Below are 14180 nucleotides of genomic sequence, written 5' to 3' on the forward strand. Positions count from 1 at the left end.
ATGTGGTATATCATGTTGATTGGTTTACATATGTTGTTCCATCCTTGTAGTTCAGGAATAAATCCCGCTTGGTCATGATGTGTAATTTTTTTAATGTGTTGTTGAATTTGGTTTGCTAGTATTTTGTTAAGGAATTTGCATCAGTATTGATTAGGGATATTGAACTATGGTTTTCTTTTTTAATTATGTCTTTGGTTTTGGTATCACAGTGATATTGACCTCATAAGATGAGTTTGAAAGTATTCCCTTCTTGTCAGTATTTTGCAAGAATTCAAGATGTATTGCTGGTAATTCTTTAAATGTGTGGTGAAATTCACCCATGAAGCTCTCTGGTCCTGGGCTTTTCTTTGTTGGTAGGTTTTTCATTACCGATTCAATCTCCTTACTGGTATAGTTCTGTTCAGATTTTTTTTCTTCATGATTCAGTTTTGGTAGGTTGCATGTTTCTAGGAATTTATTTATTTCTAGTTTATCCAGTTTAGTGGTGTATAATTGTTCTTAGTCATCTCTTATATTTTATTTCTGTGGCATCAGTTGTAATGTTTCTTCTTACATTTCTGATTTTTGCTATGTGAGTCTTTTTCTTCATTAGTCTAGCCTAAGGATTTCTTAATTTTGTTGATCTTTTCAAAAGACCAACTCTTACTTTTGTTGACTTTTTTTTGCTGTTGTTTTTCTATTCTCTTTTTTATTTTTGCTCTCATCTTTATTATTTCCTTTCTTCTGCTAACTTTAGTTGGTTCTTTTTGTAGTTTCTTGAGGTTAAAGTCAAGTTATTGTCTTGAGATCTTTCTTTCTTTTATAATGTAAGCATTTACCACTATAAACTTCCCTCTTAGTACTGTCGTTGCTGTGTCCCATAAGTTTTGGTGTGTTGTGTTTTTGTTTTCATTTGTTTCAAGATATTTTCTGATTTCCTTTGTGATTTCTTCTTTGACTCATTGGTTGTTCAAGAGTGTATTAATTTCCACAGTTTGTGAATTTTCCAGTTTCCTTTTGCTTTTGATTTCTAGTTCCATTCCATTTGGTCAGAAATGATAGTTGGTATGATTTCAGTCTTTTTAAATTTGTTAAGGCTTGTTTTGTGGCCTAAGGTATGATCTATACTGGAGAATCTTTTATATGGACTTGAAAAGAATGTTTATTCTGTTGTTACTGGGTAGAGTGTTCTGTATATATCTATTAGGTTAAATTGGTTTGTGATGTTAAGTCCTCTGCTTCCTTATTGATCTTATGTCTTATTGTTTTATCCATTATTGAAGTGCAGTACTGAAATCTCCCACTGGTACTGTATTAGTGTTCATTTCTCCCTTCAATTCTGTCAATATTTGTTTCATATATTTGGTACTCTGATGTTAGATGCATATACAATTATAATTGTTATGTCTTCTTAGTAAATTGACCCTTTCATTTTTACATAATATCCTCATTTGTCTCTTATAACCGTTTTTTAATTGAAGTCTGTTTTGTCTGATATAAGTATGGTCATTCTGGCTCTCTTTTTGTTATCATTTTCATGGTAAATGAAAATGAGCATTTTCCCTCATTCCTGAACTTCGATTATATGTATGTCTTTACATTTGCAGGTAATTGGATCTTGTTTTTTGTTTTGTTTTGTTTTTTTTTTTATATCCATTCAGCCATTCTATGTCTTTAGATCAGGGAGTTTAACCCATTCACACTTAATTGCTGATAGAGCAGACTTACAATTGCCATTTTGTTTATTGCTTTCAGTATGTCTTGTAATTATTTTGCTGCACTTTTTCTGTCTTGCTGCCTTCCTTTGTATTTTGTTGATTTTTTTTTTGTAGGAACTTGCTTTGATTCCTTTCTCATTTTCTTTTTTGTATCTTTTACAGATATTTTCTTTGTAGTTACCATGGGGATTACATAAAATATCTTATAGTTGAAACTGATAAAAACTTTAGCAGCATGCAAAAAAATCTCCTTTACATTTTCCCTTTACCACTTTTTATTATCAGTGTCACAAAGAACATTCTTTCTTTTTTGAGACGGGGTCTCACTGTGTCACTCAGGTTGGAATGGAGTGGCACAATCACAGCTCACTGCAACCACAACTTCCCTGGGCTCAGGTGATCTGCCCACCTCAGCCTCCCAAGTAGCTTGAACTATAGGCATGGGCCACCATGCCTGGCTAATTTTTGTATTTTTTTTGTGAGACAGAGTTTTACCATATTGCTCAGGCTGGTCTCAAACTCCTGAGGCTCAATGATTCACCCACCTAGGCCTCTCAAAGTGCTGGAATTATAGGCATAGTACCCAGCCACAAATTACATTTTATGATCCATTAGTATTCTTTTGTAGTTAGTTTTATGTTTTTATCTTTTAAAGTGTGTGCTAGAATTAAAAGTGATTTATATACCACCATCGCATTATTAAAGGATTTTTTGTTTGTCTATATATTTACCTTTACTAGAGAGTTTATTTTTTCTTATGCTGTTGTGTTGCTGTCTAGTGTCCTTGAGCTTCTGCTTGAAGGAATGCCTATTATGTGTAAGGCAGTTGTAGTAGTGATGAAATTCCTCCGCTTTTGCTTATCCGAAAGGTCTTTATTTCTCTCCTATGTTTTTGAAGGATGATTTTTCCTGGTATAGAATTCTTGGTTGGAGGCCGGGCGCGGTGGCTCAAGCCTGTAATCCCAGCACTTTGGGAGGCTGAGACGGGCGGATCATGAGGTCAGGAGATCGAGACCATCATGGCTAACATGGTGAAACCCCGTCTCTACTAAAAAAACCTACAAAAAACTAGCCGGGCGAGGTGGCGGGCGCCTGTAGTCCCAGCTACTCAGGAGGCTGAGGCAGGAGAATGGCGTAAACCTAGGAGGCGGAGCTTGCAGTGAGCTGAGATCCAGCCACTGCACTCCAGCCTGGGCCACAGAGCGAGACTCCGTCTCAAAAAAAAAAAAAAAAAAAAAAAAAAGAATTCTTGGTTGGGAGTTTTTTTTCAGTACTTTGAATATGCCATCTTGTTCTCTTCTGGCCTCTGATCTTTCTACTGAGAAATCTGCTGATAATCTGGGAATTCCCTTGTACATGATGAATTACTTTTCTCTTGCTGCTTTCAAGATACTCTCTTTGTCTTTGATTTTGACAGTTTGATTATAATGTGTCTTGGTGTAGGCCGCTTTGGGCTCCTCTTAGTGGGATTCCTTTCAGCTTCTTGAATTTGGATGCACATTTCCTCAGATTTGGGAAATTTCCAGCTATTATTTCCTCAAATAAGTTCTGTTCCCATTTCTTTCTCTCTCTTCTCCTCTGGAACTCTTATAATGCATAATTGGTCCAGTTGATGGTGTTTCATTAAGCATTCTTCACTTTTCTTCTTGTGTTGTTTTTGCTCCTGTGAGTCAATAATTTCCATTGACCTATCTGAGTTCACTGATTCTTTTTTTCTGCTTGTTCAAATCTGCTGTTGAACCTCACTAGTGAATTTTTTTTTTTTTTTTTTTTTTTTTTTTTGAGACGGAGTTTCATTCTTGTTGCCCGGGCTGGTCCACCTGCCCGGGCTGATCCACCTGCCTTGTCCTCCCAAAGTGGTGGGATTACAGGCATGGGCCCCCATGCATGGTTGAATTTTTTTTTTTTTTTTTTTTTATACAGACAAGGCTGTATCCGTGTCACAAGGCTGGAGTGTGGTGGTGTGATAATAGCTCACTTCAGCCTCAAATTTCTGGATTCAAGCAATCCTACAGCCTCAGTCTCCCAAGTAGCTGGGACAACAGGCATGCAGCACCACACCCAGCTAAGTTTTTGATTTTTTTTTTTTTTTTTTGGTGGAGATGAGGTCTTGCTATGTTACTTGGGCCAGTCTCAAATCCTGTTCTCAAATTATCCTCTACCTTGGGCTTCCAAAGTGCTTGATATTACAAGTGTGAGCCACCATACCTAGGTGTGACTTGTTCAATTCAGTTATTCTTCAGCACCAGAATTTCTGTTGGGTTCTTTTTTATAGTTTCTATTTGATTGCTGATATATTCTCTTTCTGTTCATGTATTGTTTTCCTCATTTTATTTAGTTGTCTGTGACCTCTTACAGCTCACTGAGCTTTTTAAAGACAGTTATTTGAATTCTCTGTCAGGCAATTCACAGATCTTCATTTCTCTTGGGTCAGCTTCTGAAGAAATACTGTTTCTTTGCTTGGGCCATTTTTCCTTTTTTTTTTTCGTATGTCCTTTTGTTTTTTGCAGGCATTTGGGCATTTGAAAAACAGCCATCTGTCTGTCATTACAGACTAGCTTTATACAAGGAAGGCCTTCACCATTCAGCCCAGTTAGAGAATCAGAGACTCAAATCTTTTCTGGTAGTGTGTCTTCTCTGGGATTATGCATCTAATTTCCCAATTAGAAAGGCTTGCCAGCTTCTTTTTCAGGAGGTTGTAATTTCTTGCTGCCTCTGGTATCTGTGTGCAGTACTGCAAGTTCTCTGGTGCTGCTACAAGCTGACAGGCCCTTAATTGTTCTCAGCACCCCCTAGGCATGTAAAGTATGCCCTTTAAGTTCACATGCCTTCTAATTTAGAAAAGACAGAAACTAGTCCCTCAGGCGGTCCTCTGAAAAGACAGAAAGTTGAATGTATTCATTCTGCTTTCTCTTTCCCTCTCAAGGTGGCATGAGAAACGCTCCTCATGGTCCCAGCTTCTCTGATGACTGTTCTTTATTCACTTTGGTGCAGACTCCCTGGCTATCAGGGGTCCTTTGTGGGGTCAAATCTGACATTGGCCCTTCTCTGAGGCTCCTTTGGGAGTACCTGCCTTTGCCTTGGTCCTATCCTCAGAAGTTCTGGCAAATTCTCTTATTTTCCAGTGTTGTTCCTTTTAGAATATATCTTTCTGTCATTTCAGGGGACCTTTGGGAAGTGGAAGAAGTAGATGTACCTGCTTGGTCTACCATCTTAAAGTGAAAATCCCTGAGGTTGTTTTCCTAAGAGCCTAATTCCATAACATTTTTTTCAATCTCTGCTCCGTTAATCATTTTTATTAATTTGCATTTGGCACGTAATTTGTCTAGTAATCAGCAGAGGATACCTTTTTCAGGGCACACCTTTTGTTCAGTTGGGGCTGGGATCTCAGTGGAGACAGGTAACTCTGCATACATACCATTGTAGGTATCAGATCTGCTTTTCAGAAGTCTAAGAATTCAACTCTAATTTGCATTTTCTGTTTCAGTAGAGACAGGGTTGGGAACATATTACTACAAAACATAGCTACTACTATGGATCATGTCACAAGTTTTCTAGTTTTTGCAAAATAAAATGGTTCTGCTGGCTCTCTGTGCAGCTGACATGAGAGTCCCAGGGTTTGACAACCCTGCAGTGACCAAAGGTGAGCAATGTGCTAATAGCAGAGCAGGCAGTACTTTACCACTGGCACTGGAAAACATTGAGCTTCTGAGTGCTAATTTTCTCTGGTCCTGTTACTTTTTTTCCGTTTCCCAACTCAGACACCCTATAATCACTGTTTAAGGCATATTGTTGTGGGGAGCCAACTTCTTTGTATTTACTAGTTTTAAAATTCTGCCCATCTCCTCCCCTTCCCCTTCCTCCACCTTCACTGTTTTTCTCCTTTACTTTGTTTAGGATATAATTTTGTGAGTTTTACTGTAAAAGAAGAATACAATTCTGGTGCATAAAATGTCTTCTTTTTTCATAGACAAGCTCCTTCCACCCCACTATTCATTTTGAGTGGTTTTTTTTTCAAATATGAATAAATTCCTATTTTATCTCAAGTTTTCTTTTATTTAAACAAGAAAAAATGACAAAAATGCTTTTTACAGTTTTTTCTTTCTCAGATTAGTTAGCATAAAGCAGTTCCCAGCCTTGAAACAGAGTGGCTGTATGGAAAATATAAATAATATCCAAAAAATTGACCGTTTGAAACACGAGACTATAAATGTTATTTAGGTTTCCAGGCTACAACACAAAAGCTTACTTAACATGATGCTCAACTTGAATTCTGGATCCTGCATAAGAGAAACCGCTAAGAAAGTGGGGGTGGAGGTGGGGAAGGTCTAATATATCCTTTCCTGACCATAGAGACAATATTGGCTCCTTTCTGCTTCTCTTTATACCACTTCCTTGAAGCAGGACCCCTGCTGTTGGAGCTGATCCTATCCCTGCTGTGTTGTCTTCCCACCTCACTCCCAAGTATTCATTGTTATTTGCCTAGGGGTTAGGGGTAGGAGTGGAGGAGAGCAAGAAAGAACTTGTTAGCAACAACTAATTAAAGTAATTAACCAATATCTGTGAATAGTTGATGCTCCTTAACCTTCCCACTGATGCTTTCACTTTTAATAGAAAATGTGTATCAAAGCAAATAAACCTATAATTGTTGAAATTTCTGGTAGTTTGGCAAAATGGGAAGAAAATCAGTATGACAGATTAGAGAAGGCTGGGAAGTTGTTGATGAAGGCTTCCATCTGAGCACTCTGGCCCTGCATAAGTACTTTACACATATTTGCAGAATGAATGAATACAAAGTGATCACTTTGCCCAGCTTTTTTTTTTTTTTTTTGAAATGGAGTCTCTCACTGTGTCTCCCTGGCTGGAGTGCAGCAGCACGATCTCAGCTCACTGAAACCTCTGCCTTCCAAGTGCAAGCAATTCCCCTGCCTCAGCCTCCCAAGTAGTTGCGATTACAGGTGCCTGCCACCATGCCTGGCTAATTTTTATATAAGTTTTTCCCCCATATAAAAGTAATGTATGTCCATTAAAAAGTGAAGATAGACTGCCTATAGTGCCACCATCTATAGAAAACCATTGTGAAGATGCTATATTTTTTGGAAAATAAACTATAGAGAATTACTCATAAAAGCATGTTGCTATGTAAATGTTTAAAATGGCATCCTGTTTTGATTAATATTGTCTAATCAATACCAACTTTTTTCAATTCATGAAAATTTTGTGAACAGTTTGCATGGAAACCATAGCAGCAAAATCTGGGCAACCTTGTTCTGTTACCTAATAGCCAGTCCTGGTTCACAAAGGAGAGTTAATACACCTTCCAGATGCCTTAACATCCAAGGGAAGCATGTCCTTCCTCAGCAGCATATTTTGTTTTGCAATTCCTGCCAAGACTCTGAGGAAGAGGAAATGGGTACAGATTTATTAGAAGAGATGGAAAGGGGCCATATTTGTCATGTCATGTAGGACTCTGGCAACTTAAGGTTACACAGACTCTGAAATACATGGAATATTTCTTTTTATCTACTAATTTGTTTATTTCTTGTTTAATATTTCCACTGAAGAGATTGTCTTGTATAAAATTATATCTCAGTATTCTAATGGAATGAAATAATGGTACAGCATAGCCTTTTCTGAATTATTCGTGTATTATTTGGAGATTATATCCAGGTTTTTATTAATTCAGTTCAGAATTTTAACATAGGGTATCATCTGGTCCATGCTGTATTATCTACTTGTTTTTCTACTCTAGACCCTTAATCAGTATCTTCCAGTGTCATCTTTGGTCATGGCAGTCACATTTACATGAAGGCTGTCTGTCCCTGGTCTATTCTATGGCACTGCTAGGCCTGTCCTGGGGTTCTGCTGATTTTCAAGTCTTCTGATTAAATTTTTGCTTGTTCTGGCATCATGCTGATTTCCTTCACTATTTCATGCTTCTCCCAGGAGATATCTGCTTGTTATTTATCGCTCATTCCTCCTCTTGAAAATATCACAGTAAGAAATTCTTTTAATTTTTTTCAACTGTTCTTTTTCTGTCAGTAATTCAATGCAACATTTCTTAAAGGCTGTTCCATCTCTCTCGTTGATTTTCTTAATGCCTTTTAATTATTTCTTTTAAAATTCACAACTTTTAATATTTAGTAATTCATGCTGTCACCACAGAGGCAGCTGTATCCTTTTGATCACTTAGATTTCTGTGGGTGTTGATTCTGGAACACAAGATGATCTGGATTTGGAGAAGCATCAGTAGGTTGAGCCTATTCATCTGAACAGCGGGATTACCAATGGAAGCAATACCATTGGCTTAATTATACATCTCATGTCATTATGTTATAGAGGACTTCTTTATGATGCTTGTATGAGAAAGAAAAATAATAGCTAGGTTTTAAGTTTTCCATATTATAATGTCTGTGTACTTACCATATATGGAGTCAGCAGCATAAGGTTACAATCATTGAATTAATCTTTATTGATTATCACATCATAAAAGAAAATGCACCAAACGCTATTGGGATTAGAGGATTCATGGCACCTTATTTTTAAGATATATGTATGTTTTATGTAACTCAAACTGAAGTGCAGCACAGGGACATTGGGCAGAGAATGGAGTGACTACAAATATTGTATACTAAGATACATTGCTAGAAAAGAGTTTGTGGAAGACTTCAGAATAAACTATTTTTCTATAAAACATTGAGGGTACCATTACGGTATCGGTTTATGGGAATACCTGATTTTAAAAGAATAAAGCTGGCTGGATGTGATAGCTCAACACCTGTAATCCCAGCACTTTGGGAGGCTGAGGTGGGTGGATCACCTGAGGTCAGGAGTTTGAGACCAGCCTGACCAACATGGTGAAACCCCCATCTCTACTAAAAAATACAAAAAAATTAGTTGGGTGTGATGGTGCCTGCCTGTAATCCCAGCTACTCAGGAGGCTGAGGCAGGAGAATCGCTTAAACCTGGGAGGCAGAGGTAGCAGTGAGCCAAGATCGTGACACCGCACTCCTCCAGCCTGGGCGACAGAGTGAGACTCGGTCTCAAAAAAAAAAAAAAAAGAATTAAATAAAGTCAGTAAATTATTGAATGAACCACAACAGGGAGGACTCAGTACAACTCATGAGCCTGCTTGGTCTTTGATACTTCGCAGGTCAACAGTTAGAAATTACCCAAGATTAATATAAAGGATCCTAGATTGCTTAGATGTCAATTTATTTCCTTGCGTATATGGTCTGATGTATCACATCAACATGTACTCTTTCTTGTTTTCAGCATGCACTCCTGGCTTTAAAGTTTATCCTTGCATTTGCCATACCTGATAAACCACGGCATATCCAGATAAAACTAGCCAGATTGGAATTTGAGTCTTTGGAGGCACTCAAGCAGCAGGTAAGAGCAGCTGTCCTGAAAATGTATGTATTACTTTAGCAAATGACAGGAAAAATAATTCAGAAGAATCAGTCTCAGCATTTTCTTCAGCCTTGAAGTTACCAGTTTAAATGAATACAGAGGACTCCAGTTTCGGATGACATAACAAAACCAAAATCCTAGTATGAGCAACAAATAGGTTTAAAGAACTAAACTAAACAAACAAAAATATTCAGGCAATGTTAAATAAAGAATAGAGCTAGCATTCAGCAAAAGAACAAGACAGACATCTAAGAATTAACTTGGGGTGGCTCCCCACAAGTTTCCAGTTTTGCCATCTACTGAAACATTAAGTGAGAAGTGGGTGAATAAAATCCTGAATAATAGCTTTCAGAGAGCAAGACAGAATGAGATCAGGTGTGTAGAAGCAGCAAAATTGCCCTGAAAGGAGAAACTGTGTCTCAGTGACTTCCACATTCTACCAGAGACTACAAAAAAAAAAAAAAAAAAGCCATGCTGGAGTTGACCGTTTTGATGATTTTCTGCTTGTAGGAGAGTGGGAGTATACAGGAGATCCCTAGATGCCTGGAGTATCTCTCACTTCTTATCTTTAGTGCTGCATAGGAATTTAAGCATTGAGAGAATCAGTAAAGCATTGTCATCTGAGGGGACTAGCTGTGGTCAGAACCTGCTGGACAGACACTCTTTCTTTGGCCTCTAAACTACTTTGCATAGGAGTATTTCTTCTTATGTTTGGGGAGTTGGGAGAAAAAAAGAATGTGAAGAGGACCCACTTAAGATGACCCTTTGATCAAAGCATGAGGGCTCCAAGGGTGGTGCGCCAGACAGGGGAACCCCACATCGAACCAATACTTGCCCCTGATGAGGCAGGGTGACTCCAGAAGAGGACTTGTGATAAGAATGTGGAAAAGAGGATGAACCTGGGCCAACTAGCCAGAGCTGTGCTCATGTTTGCCACACAGTAGGTGACAAGACTAAGTTACCTGCATTCCTAGAGGTTGGGCAGGTTCACTTTTGGCATGTGGGCTAGCCAGTGTGTCTATACGTTAAACCAGAACCCACCATCATGCCCAATAATGAAACTCCAGAGCATTCCCAGCAATGGCAGGAAACCTATCATCACCACAGACAGCTAGCATTCTTCTAGAGGTACTAACCAATGCAGTTGTATAAGAGGAAGAGATAAGTTCAAGTAGAAGAGGCAAGCTTATTACTTGAAAATTAGAGGATTAGGCTGGGTGCAGTGGCTCACACCTGTAATCCCAGCACTTTGGGAGGCCGAGGTGGGTAGATCCCTTGAGCCCAGGAGTTTAAGACCAACCTGGGCAACATGGTGAAACCCTGTCTCAACAAAAAAATACAAAAATTAGCCAGGTGTGGTGGTGCACGCTTATAGTAACAGCTACTTGGAAGGCTGAGCTGGGAGAATTGCTTGAGCCTAGGAGGTCAAGGCTGTAATGAGCCATGATTACGCCACTGCACTCCCACCTGGGTGATAGAGTGAGACCTTGTCTCAAAAAAAAAGGAAAAAAAAAAAAGAAAAAATTAGAGGATTATATAGCTAAAAAAATTATAAATTATTAAAAATAGGAAAATTTGGTAAGGAAGCAAGTTACGAAGTTTATCTAAAATCGTGTTTCTTTTCACAAGAAATAATCAGTTAGAAAATATTTTTGATGAAAAATTCACATTTACAGAAGGAACCAAAATGTAAAAACTCAGGTGGTAATTTATGGAAACAATATAGATAACTTATAGGAGAAATGTTTTTAAACTTTACTGGGATCAAAAGATTCAGTCTTGTAAATATCCAATGCCAATTCAAATATAGCAAAATAAACATCCGAGAATAGCAAGGAAACTTCTGATAAAGAAGAAAAATGGGGACTCTCACTCTGTCAGATATTAAAATGTATTCTGCATAGTATAATAATTATAATTAAATACATTTTAAATTAGTGAAGAAATGGAAAAATCAGTGGAATAGAGAACATTGAGTTCATAAATGGGCCCAAATAAAATTGGGGATTTCATTTATGGTAAAAGTGGTATTTTATGTCAGTGGAAAAAAGAAGGATTATTTGTTACACAGCTTGATGGAAATCAGCTGTTTGGGAAAATTATTATACTTTATTTTAACTCATTCCTTGTGAACCTCCCCACCACCACAAAATTCAAGGTTGACAGATTTAAATGTAAAAAATGTAAGCCATAAGAAGTCTATTAAAAGTCTGGGTATATCTTTTAGTGGGAAATGCCTTCCCACTCAAGACATAAAACCCAAAAATCATTTTTAAAAATGATAAAGTAAAATACATGAAAAATGAAAACATATGTATGACAAAAAATAAGCAGACTCAAAAGATAAATTGGACAAACTGGAAAAATATTTTCGTATGTAACGAAGTCAATATCTTTTAATTCAAAAAAAGTTTCCACAAATCTATAAAAAATGACAGTACAGTAATGAAAGGATAACATATGAAGAGATGCTCAACCTCATTCAAAATTAAAGAAATATAAATTTAAACACCAGTGAAATACCACATTTCACATGTTCTATTGGATTATGTCATGATAGCCCGTCCTCGTTGGATTTGGGAAATGGACATTCTTTTATATATACCTGATAGAAGTGTAAATTGGTTCAGTCTTTCTAGAATTGTAGTTGAATTTAATTTCAATTACTCTGTAACACAAACCAAATCTTACTAGGGTAATGGTTGTATCTGAAAATAGTACCAAAATTTAATCATTGAAACATTTTTATTAGCAAAAATCTGGAGATAACTGAATTCCTCAATAGGAGAATAATTAAATAAATTATTGTATGTCTACACAATAAAATTCCAGTAACCTGCTTTTTCCAAAAAGATCTGTCTATGCTTCTGCATACACATACACACTGCCTACATTTTTGTGGCTATTGAATTTATGATTAAAAGATTTTAGGTGTCAGTTTAAAAATGGGTGAGAGGGCATAAAGCATCTAAAAACTTTAAGAGGTATGTAAGAAAAAAAGCTTAATATACAGCCTTGTGTCTGGAAGAGTTTTAGTTAATCAGATTTCTCCATTGATTACATTTCTGGTGACATTTTGTAGATGGGGGCAGGCAACTTCCTGGCTCGTACATACACATCTTAACTCCAGGTCAAGGAAGAATCATGCTTCATGTTACTCAGGATTTCATGGTATATCTATACAATAAATTTTATGGTCTGTCTATACCATAAAATTCCATGAATTTGCTTTTTTAAAAAAGATCTGCTTTTGAAAAAATCACTCAGGACTTCATGTTACTACTTAAAGTTTGCCTAAACAGAAAAGGATTTTTATTGAGAGAATGAAATTATAACTCATTTGCTATGAACTTCCCTCACCACCACCAAATTCAACATATTATTAATATGTCTCATGTTACTAAATACATTTACCTAAAACTCCAAATGCAGGACCGTTATATTTGCCATTGAGGGTGTCATGGATATGTGTTTACTATGGATATGGCTAAATGACCTCTCAAGTCATCTCAGCTCTTAGATTCCCATATCTTCAGGTACACTTTACCTGACAGTGAGGCAAAGCCCTAATTCCAAATTTATTCACACTCATCTTCTTTGAGAAATGAAACACTGACCAAAACCCTATCTCATACAAGTTGAATATCCCTTATCCAAAGTGCTTAGGACCAGAAGTGTTTTAGATTTTGGATTTTTTTTCAGATTTTTGAATATTTGTATTGTATTTACTACTGAGCATTCCTAATGGGAAAATCTGAAGTCTGAAATGCTCCAGTGAGCTTTTTTTTTTTTTTTTTTTTTTTTTTTTGGCGTTCACAAAGTTTCAGGATTTTGGAGTATTTCAGATTTTCAGATTAGGGATGCTCAGCCTGTATTACTTAGAAAGAAGAAAAAAATCTAAAAGATGTTATGTCTCTTTGAGATTTTCTTCTCCTGAGGACATAGATCTGATTCTCTGGTTAAAATCACCTTGTAAGAAAAGGTGATTCTGGAGGGACAGATGTCTAACAGGTTCCATTCAGTATACTTATTTAATGCTTTCTAATAGGACTTACATAGCTTGCCCTGAAGGTGATTTTTAAATTTGTACATGAGCAGCTCTAATGTCTCTGATCCATCAAGTGGGCAGACAGCAATGATGAGTGTTGTCAGGCTCTCTTAGGGCCTTGCAAACCCAGAAGTGTTCTCCTTCCCTGTCTCCACTAGATTTTTTTCTTTTAATTATCAATATAAGAATAAAAGGTTCAGGGTTGGCTGTGTGTGGTGGCTCACACCTGTAATCCCAGCACTTTGGGAGGCCAAGGTGGGTGGATCAGTTGAGGTCAGGAGTTCGAGACCAGCCCAGCCAACATGGTAAAACCCCATCTCTGCTAAAAATACAAAAATTAGTTGGGTGTGGTGGCACACGCCTGTAATTTCAGCTACTCGGGAGGCTGAGGCACAAGAATCGCTTGAATCTGGAAGGCGGAGGTTGCAGTGAGCCGAGATCATGCCTCTGCACTCCAGGCTGGGTAACAGAGTAAGACTCTGTCTCAAAAAAAAAAAAAAAAAAAAAAAAAGGTTCGGGGTAAAAGTTGAACTGAAGATACTGTATATAACAACCGCCTCTCACTGTCTTTCACTGACTCAAGGCTTTGCTGTATGGTTGACACTGCTACATGGGCCACCCAAGTTTGTGCCACCATCCAGGAGAGACAAACATTTTCATCACAATTCCTGTTTAGTCTCACTGCCCAGGAGGTCCTAGAAGGTACAAAAGGTCACCTACTTTTCAGAAACTCAAAAAATTAACTGGCCATGACTTCAGTTTACTAGCTGAACTAGTGCCATTTCTAGGATGTAGAATATGTTTCTCATTTTTCTTTAGCCTGACATTTAACTATCTCCTTTGTAACTATAAGTAGCCTCAACTCACTGGGCTCCTCCCATGTAACAAAAGCAGAGAGAGCTTCTGTCAGGTACCTTGGTCAGTTTATGGGCCCAGATCAGAAATTGAGTTATTGGAAACACATTTGGGTCTCACTATTAAGTAACCAGACATTAATAGTAAGCTTATCAGTAGAAATTATT

The 14180-nt window shown here is 37.4% G+C and overlaps 1 protein-coding gene across 2 annotated transcripts in view; it reads left to right on the forward strand.

Moving 5' to 3' along the window:
* Positions 1 to 14180, forward strand: part of ANO10 (anoctamin 10) — a 253672-nt gene that overhangs the window by 175587 nt on the left and 63905 nt on the right. For both annotated transcript variants that reach the window (XM_023231375.1, XM_023231376.1), the window contains exon 12: positions 8973 to 9089. In XM_023231375.1, the coding sequence (XP_023087143.1) occupies positions 8973 to 9089 (117 nt within the window). The remainder of the gene's footprint in view (positions 1 to 8972; positions 9090 to 14180) is intronic.

This window comes from Piliocolobus tephrosceles, chromosome 2 (assembly GCF_002776525.5).
Source record: "Piliocolobus tephrosceles isolate RC106 chromosome 2, ASM277652v3, whole genome shotgun sequence".
NCBI classification, from domain to species: Eukaryota; Metazoa; Chordata; class Mammalia; order Primates; family Cercopithecidae; genus Piliocolobus; species Piliocolobus tephrosceles.